The sequence below is a fragment of the Mus caroli genome, unplaced genomic scaffold (genome assembly GCF_978045245.1).
Source record: "Mus caroli unplaced genomic scaffold, Mus_caroli_1 scaffold_7, whole genome shotgun sequence".
NCBI lineage: Eukaryota > Metazoa > Chordata > Mammalia > Rodentia > Muridae > Mus > Mus caroli.
The window spans coordinates 59,375,628-59,384,592 of record NW_028227262.1 but is presented as its reverse complement, the minus strand read 5'-3'; the positions used below and the strand labels follow the sequence as shown (position 1 = coordinate 59,384,592).

Sequence of the window (8,965 nt, the reverse complement as noted above, 5' to 3'; positions counted from 1 at the left end):
CTGGGTAAGTGTCCTGCACCCAAGTGTAGAATCACAAAGTGGTCTGGGCCCAGGCAGGATGAGGGTGAAAGAGTCCCCAGGCTACAGCAAAGTTTTCAGCATCTGCAATGGAAAAGCTGAGCTCTGACATCACCTCAGCACAGAGGACGCTATTCTGCATAGGTAATGAACATATTTTCTTCGTAGGATATTCATTTTTTTTGTAACTCCTTAAATCCATCACTTTTGCACACTTCTGGAATATCCATAGATTTCTTTTTGGTTTGCATTCATTTTTTAAAAAGTAAATAACTCTCTGTCTCAGCACTTAAACCACACAGTGAGTTTCTTGACTTATTCTTTCATATAGATCTTTTCATGTTTCCAAGGAAATCTTAAAACCACAGCTTAATGTAATGTCATATGCTCTGTGTCTGTTTAGAAATGTTTTGAACTTGACTTCTTTGGTTTGAATAATTTATAGATTTGATACCATGGTGGTTTGAATATGCTTGTCCCAGGGAGTCACACTACTAGGAGGCATTGTATTGTTTTAATAGGTGTAACCTTGTTGGAGGAAGTTTGTCCTAGCTTCATGGAAGCCAATCTTTTCTGCTTGTCTTTGGAACTACATGTAGTTTTCTCAGCTCTTCCTATACCATACCTGCATCGATGCTGTCATGATATTGACTTGATGATAAAGGACTAAACCTCTGAACCTGTAAGCCAGCCCCAATGAAATGTTGTCCTTTTAAGTGTTGATTTGGTCATGGTGTCTGGCCATATCAGTGAAACCCTAAGACAAATTGGTGCCAGGGACTGCGGTATTGCTGTGATAGTCCTGACCATGCTTTTGCCTGTAAGAATGTGAATTTTGGGACTTTGGATTTGGAGTGTAGTGGGATGCTTTAAGTGGGTCTTAATGGGTCATCTTAGTAGGAATATGGAATAAAGTGTTGCTGTAGGTGATTTGAACTTTGGTTGCTTGGCTCTAGATGTTTCAGAGAAGAAGAATATTAATATGTGACCCAAGCCCTGTGGAGGATCTCAGAAGATCAGGCATGGATTGCAGACATTGGAACAAGAAGCTATATGGTTGAAATTGCCTTGGATACCCCAAGATGTTAAAGCTGTCAAGGTTGTGGGATATCTGCTGAGGAAAGGTGCTAACAGGGAGTGGATCCTGCCAAGGAGAAAGACATTTGTAGTAGTCAACAAAAATGAAAAAGGAGTTGGAGATCTAAAAACCACTTTGACATCAGACATGAAGATGCAGTTTGGATTTTTCCCAGCTTGTTTCCTATTTTGCTTTGGTGAATATACTTAAGTGATTGGATGAATCTCAGAATATACTCTGAACTTTGGGATTTTTCCATTGTTGAGATTACTATAGACTATGGGGACTTTTGGAGATTGGACAAAATGTATTTTTTTATTATGCTATGGCTAGGTATGGCTCCTGTAGTTTCATGTGTGTGAATAAGCCTATGGTAGCCAGGGAGTGTAATATAATGGTTTGATTACACTTGTTCCAAAGAGTGGCACTATTAGAATGTTTGACCTTCCTGGAGTAGACGTGGCCTTTTTTGAGGAAGTAGTTCACTATGGGTGTGGGCATTGGGACCCTTCTACTAGTTTTTTGGAAGATAGACTTCTCCTGTTTGCCTTTGGACCAAGATGTTGATCTTTCTGAACTATTCCTGCCTTGGTGCTGCCATGCTCACATCTTCATGATAGTGGACTGGAGCTCTAAACCTTTAAGCCATCCCCAATTAAATGCTGATCTCATAAGTGTTGTCTTGGTCATGTGTCTGCTCACAGCAGTAAAACCCTAACTAAGGTAAAAGCTTTATAAGGAAATGAAGCTGCAGGTTCAAAGCTGCACAGTAGATAGCCTGATAGTGTGCTGCATCCCACTCCCAGTTCATCTAGAGCTACCAGAACTCAGAGGCTGTCCTTAGCCTGGGATCTGACCCATGGGATGTCTCAGGTATGGAATTTGGTTTCCAGGTATGAAATATCAAGTCTATGGCGAACTTGGTCATGGATTCCCCCAAGAAAATCCTATTCTTGTTTCTAACAACAGGAATTTTTAAAAATTATATTTTTATTAGATATTTTCTTCATTTGCATTTCAAATGCTATCCCCAAGGCCCCCTATAGCCTCCCCCTGCCCTGCTCCCCAACCTCCCCGCTCCCACTTCCTGGCCCTGGCGTTCCCCTGTACTGGGGCATATGATCTTGAGAAGACCAAAGGCCTCTCCTACCATTGATGGCTGACTAGGCCATCCTCTGCTACATATGCAACTAGAGACACAGCTCTGGGGGGGGTACCGGTTAGTTCATATTGTTGTTCCTCCTATAGGGTTGCAAACCCCTTTAGCTCCTTGGGTACTTTCTCTGTCTCCTTCATTAGGGGCCCTGTGCTAAGATGCAGAAAGGTTGGGACTCTGTAGTTCTAAAAGGCATCTATGACAAAACTCCTGTAAGGTGTGTGACAAGGTTTCTCTGGGACTTTCTTTCTGTTTGCCATAAGAGCCCACTGTCTTCCCTGGCATTTCTGAAGATATATTTTTAATACTGCAACAACCTACCTGTAATTGTAAGTCTGGAGGACAATAAAGGGTTTCAGCCACTTCTTAGCCCCAGTATTTCTCATGGTTTCCTTATCACATCCACAAAGTTCCCTTTCTTCATTTCCTCTCTGGACACAGTGCTGACATCTGCCTTCTAATAATTTTCCTTGTGTGAGTCACAAGTGACTTCTCCCCCACTTTCTTCCAAGCAGTAGTCCAAGTAGAACTGTTAGATAAGGAATACTGCCTGATGTAACTCCATTTTAAACAGAACCTATTTTCATTAATCAGAGCCAGTTCTACCTTCCAAAGCCTAGGTTCATTGTTCAGAGTGGCCCAGCAGGGGTGAGAAGGATGGTCGCACGGTAAGGGTGAGATGTGTGACAATGACAAATTCAAGCACACACTTTCATAAACATTAGTATAAACAGGTATTGCTCAGACCTGCCTTCAATCCAGCTCTTTACATAGCCTCTTAGCATCAGGGTGTAGGTAGGTTGCATCCATGTTATAGAGGAGAACACATGCACTCAGTTTTTCTCCTTCCTGGATGCACTGCACCTACCCACAGGGCCATCAGAACCAGGCATGCAGTGGCTTTTCCAGAAGGTTACCCTCTTCCATTCTGCTCTCTACTTCTTCCAAGTTGACTAGTTCAGGTTATTCTTGTGCTGAATACTGATCCATTGTTTGAGGTCTATTGATGATGCCATAGACCTCAGGCTGTCCATGGTTTGAGTAATTGAAGGATGACACAGTGTGTACAGTCATGGGTTCCTGGCTCCATGCAGAACAGGGGGCTCTATCTCTGTTCTGATCATTTGAAGCCTTTATAGTTGCTCTAGAAATGGATACTCAGGATTCTGTAAATTTCTTGCTTTAGGTGTTTTTTGTTCTCCTGTTCTGATTTCTACGCCTTTTCTTCCTCTTCCACAACCTATTTCACAAATCCATGTCCTTTCCTTATGTACAAAACATCACAAGTCTTTGAGGAAACATGATATCCCAGGATATAGAAGGTAATTTTACCTAATTTTAGGCATGGAAAAATTGTATCCCAAGTACACAGGCAGCAGTTGTAGTCTTAACTGTTGTGCAAAAGGCATCCCATACATCATTTTCCTGATGGCAGGGAGTAGCTGTCATGTTCTCCTGTTTCCTGTGTTGTGTTAGGTTGCTATCCATGTGAGGACTAACATCTGGGAAGACAGGCAATATAGTTCCTTTTAGCTTTTTTCTATGAAGTGCTGATAGTCACTACAGTGCTTTGGGTATGAATGATGCATTAGCCCAACCTGTTCTACGTACCTTCACATAGGCACAGTTGTGTTTGCTGCAAAGCCTGGTGCTGGCAGGTGTTCAAGGCTGTTGTTTGTGTCTCCCCTGGTAAACTGGTACTCAGGGTTACAGGACATCATGCCATAATTTCCAACTGTTTCTGCAGAGAGAAGGGGACTGTTAAGTTTCACCTCCATCCGAATAAGGATCCTCTGACTTCAGAGCAACAATTTCCTGAATCTATGATGCCATGAATACAGCTGAAGATTCCTGACTCTGGAAACCTGGCTTTCCTAAGAGATTTATGTTTTGCAGAGCTGTAGGTTCTGAAATGACCTTAAAAGTAGCACAACATGCATCCCACTATACAGAGAATGGCAACCCTCACTTCCTGAGGATTTTGATATTGTGATGCCTTTGTTGCCTTTGTAAGGATCTCTCTCTCTCTCTCTCTCTCTCTCTCTCTCTCTCTCAATCTCTCTCTTCCCCCAGTCCAGTTCCCTCTCCCTGTCCCTCACCCCTCCCTCTCCTTCATTCTCTCTTTCCCTCTCCTCCATTTCTCTTACTATGCCTGTTTTCCCTCATTTCCTGTCTTTCTGTCAATCCCTCTGTCCTCCCTCTGTCTTCCCTTTGTCTATCTCTGTCTCTTTGTGTTTGTATTCAGCAGAATATAAAATATTGCATTTCATAAAAGTAGTAGGAGAGAAATGTGTATTAAGATTATTTCTTAACAATTGCTAAATAATGCATATATTTCATGTTTTTTTTTAAAAAAAACCTTTAAAACTTCAACAATGTGCACATTGTCTTCCATGAATTGTGTGTATAAAGAACATGTGTGCCATTCTGAATGCATATTGGTCACAAACTGACATTCAGGTCGAGTGCCACTGTAAACTGCTGTCCTTACATCTTGAAATCAGATGGAACCTTGATGTCTGTATATTTTCTTATGGTTATAATGACCCAATCTCAAGCATGTTGGCCGAAGGGCTGAAACTGTTACTTTATTACCTCACTGCTGGATCTGAACTTCCAGGCCCCTCTTCTTTTTCTTCCCTGGTTCTTCCTTCACCCCCAACCCGAGTCCTCTTCCTTGAGACTGAGGTCAAGGAGGAGCTCTGGTATTATAAGATACTTCACAAGTCATAGGAATAAAATTTAGTAGAGCTTAATCAAGACTCTGGGGATGATGACCACTGGTTTTTTGAAGAAATTTTTGTATTGATACCATACATTTATTATGTGAGGAAACAAAAGTTATTAAATGTTTTCACCAACTATTCACCTCACCTTAAATTAATACTTGTTACCCAGTGTTTATGAATTCTAACATTTTCCCTATTGCTTCATTTCATAATTCTTTGATTTTTCAATATTATAGTACAATTATATGAGTTAACCATTCCCCTATCTTTCCCAAAACCTTTCCAAATAAACCTCAATGCTGTCCTTTTCTTTCATGGCCTCTTTTTTAGTACATAATACATATCCTTAAATGCATAACTTCAATATGCTCAGTCTGTGTAATGGTACTTGTATGTGTTTTCTAAGCAGACATTTGGCTTTGGACACTGAATTGATGTGGTTTCCCCAGAAGAACACAGTTCCTTCTGAATTTTTGGCCTGATTGGGCTGTGTTGGTACATGTCTTTATTTCAACCACCTTGAAGGTAGAAGCTGATAGATCTCTGAGTTAGAGGCCAGCCTGGTCTACAGAGTGAGTTCTAGGTTAGCCAGGGCTACACAGAGAAACATTGTCTTGAAAAACAGAGAGAGGGAGAGATAGAAGAGAGGAGAGGTAAAAGGGGCTATAGGGTAGGGAAACACACACACAGACAGCAGGGTGGTGGGGAGAGGGAGACAGACACAGAGAGAGAGAGAGAGAGAGAGAGAGAGAGAGAGAGAGAGAGAGAGAGAGAGAGAGAGAGAGAGAGAGAGAGAGAGAGAGAGAGAGAGAGAGAGAGAGAGAGAGATTTGACCTGGTGGTAAAGGAGCAGAATAAAACAGACACTGAAATTAAATAACCCTGTTCACTAGAACCCATGGGCACACAGTCCTCCAGGAGGGCACATTTTAAGTTTTGTTCAATCTTCTCCATTCTTATTCATCAAATGTATAAAGCTATTGTGTGTCTGACCATCAAGTGAGATGCAGCTCTTGGCCCAGGATAAACAACATCCAGGGACCAGGTGCTGAAATGTTTCTTAGAACTCATAGAAATGTTTATTTTACAAAAATATTTGTATTCAGAGATATTCCCACAATGGTACACACAACTCAGCCTTGATTAGAAAGCATTAGGACAGTGGGGACAGTGGGCATGGTTTTGAGGTGATGTGAGCTGGAGCTGAGTTTGATGATGTGGAATCAGGATGAGTTGAAATCTTTTTGCCATCTCAGTGTTGGTTGCCATTTGTGAACAAAGCCATATTTTGTAATGAAGGGTTTTCTCTTTTTTCCTCAGATTTTGGATATTTACTTCCTACCCACATATGATGAATAAAGCCAACTTACTCTACACTGACACAAACATGAAAACCTTCTTGTTCTCTGAAGTGAGTGTTGGGATCTCAGCTAACAGTATGCTTTTTATAGCCCACATCTGCATATTCCTTGGTGAGAACAGGCCTAAGCCCATTGATCTCTACATTGCTTTCTTATCTCTAACCCAACTAATGCTGCTTATAACTATGGGACTCATAGCTGTGGACATGTTTATATCTCAGGGGATATGGGATTCTACCACATGCTAATCCCTTATCTACTTGCAAAGGCTTTTGAGGGGCCTCACCCTTTGTGCAACCTGTCTGCTGAATGTCCTTTGGACCATCACTCTTATTCCTAGAAGTTTCTGTTTAACGAAGTTTAAATATAAATCTCCCTATCACATTTCAGGTGCCTTTATTTTCTTCTGTGGTCTCTATATGTCTTTTAGCAGTCACCTCTTCTTATCGATTATTATTACCCTCAACTTGACCTCAGAGGATTTTATGTATGTTACTCAGTCCTGCTCACTTCTACCCATGAGTTACTCCAGGACAAGCATGTTTTCCACAGCAATAGCCATCGGGGAAACCTTTCACATCAGTCTCTTGGCCCTGTCCAGTGGGTACATGGTGGCTCTCCTATGGAGGCATAAGAAGCAGGCCTGGGCTCTTCACAGCACCAGCCTTTCTTCAAAAGCATCCCCAGTGCAAAGGGCCACCAGGACCATCATGCTGCTCATGAGCTTCTTTGTGGTTCTCTATGTTTTGGAAAATGCTGTCTTCCACTCAAGGATGAAGTTCAAGGATGGCTCAATATTATACTGTGTCCAATTTATTGCGTCCCATAGCTATGCCACAGTGAGCACTTTTGTGTTTATTTGCACTGAAAAGCGTATGATTAAGTTTTGGGGGTCAATGTTTGGCAGAATAGTAAATATTTGATTATTCATTGTTGAGTGTGGACCTGAATATTTTCCAGTATATTGCCATCAGAGCTATGGATCATGGCATGTGGGATCATTTTGTGGCTTAAATTGATATATGAAATACTTTTTCTGTCAAATCTGTTTACCTTTGTGTTGATGACAAATATATAAAAGAAAATTAAAGCCCATACCCTCTCGGATATCACAAGAGTTCTCTATCTTTCACTGTGTTTTCATAAGACATCTGTGAGACTGCTCTTGTTTGACCTGGGTTCTCACATTGCTTTTAAGATTCTTAGAAAGATTTGATTTTACATTTTAACTGTGTGTGTGTGTGTGTGTGTGTGTGTGTGTGTGTGTGTGTGTATGTGTGTGTGTGTGTGTGTGTGTGTGTGTGTGAGAGAGAGAGAGAGAGAGAGAGAGAGAGAGAGAGAGAGAGAGAGAGAGAGAAAACTTGAGTGAAGGTTTTCAGGGAGGCCAGAGGTGTCAGGTACTTCGAAGCTCGACATGTAGGCACTTGTGGGTCACCCCGTGTGGGTTTTCGTGATTGACCTTGAGTCTTCTATGGAGCATGATACTTAACTAGTGACCTGACTCTCTGACACATTCCATGACTCCAACTATGTGATAGGTATTACAATTACAATAATTCTGTTTCCTAAGTTGTTTATATTTGGAAAAATACATAAGGAGACATTGTTTAGTGGGTCAATTATCACATGTTCCAGAAAAAGCACACAGACATGCAGCCAGAATTAATGCAGAGAACAATGCTGTCATTTGCACAATGATGTTCAGATAGCCAGATTTAAAATAGTGAAAGTTAGGAATAGCTACTGTCTGCTGGTGTCAGGATATGGGATCAGATCACAGTTTCCCCATGCTGAGGAATATTAGATTTAATCCTCCAGGAACATTTTTAATAAATACTCTACCAGAGAGACACAAACACAGTGAATTACAAAGGATAGATCTTAAAGGAGTCAAGTTGATAGAGATGAGAAACAAGGTATTTTACATGGAGAAAACATTCAAATTTAAATATTAAATTAGTCATAGATAATTTCTTAACTGTAGTATCAATAAACATCAAGAAAACTGTGGACTTGTAGCATCCTGCATACATGAAATTAAACCAATACCTCCCCAGAGCACACTATGTAGGGGATCACAAACTCATGCACACATTTCACACAGCTGAACACTCTTAGAGAGAAACACAGTTCATAATGCTGAACATATCCAAGAGGCACACTTCACACAGTAGGATTGTTATCTGCCACTCAAAGTGAGGAAATGTCACATACATGCACCCCACCACACCTAGAATCTAGTGATTTCCATGCTGATACATATAACCTAAAAACAACAACAACAACAACAACAACAACAACAACAACAAAACTGGAATGTGAATGGGGGAAAGAGAAAGATTGGAGAAGATCTGTTATGTGTTCTGTCCTCACTTTGAATGAAGTCTCAAACATGCTTTATGTCAACAAATGTAATGGGATTTAACTAGGTGATATGAGAGAACACTTATTAGATATTTTCTTTATTTACATTTCAAATTTTATCCCCCTTTCTCATTTTTCCTCCAAAAAATCCCCCTATTCCACCCCCTCTCCTCCTGTTCACTAATTCATTCACTCCCACTTTCCTGTCCTAACATTCCCCTATACTGGGGCCCTTCACATGACCAAGGGCCTCTCTTCTC

At 41.0% G+C, this 8,965-nt stretch overlaps 1 protein-coding gene across 1 annotated transcript; it reads left to right on the top strand.

The window, feature by feature from the left end:
- The first annotated feature begins 1,128 nt into the window (after positions 1 to 1,128).
- LOC147003909 (vomeronasal type-1 receptor 41-like) lies at positions 1,129 to 7,264 on the top strand. Its single transcript, XM_085839633.1, is given in 2 exon segments — positions 1,129 to 1,969; positions 6,301 to 7,264. Coding segments are annotated over 2 exon segments (978 nt in total). The 5' UTR covers positions 1,129 to 1,955.
- The last annotated feature ends 1,701 nt before the right edge of the window (positions 7,265 to 8,965 follow it).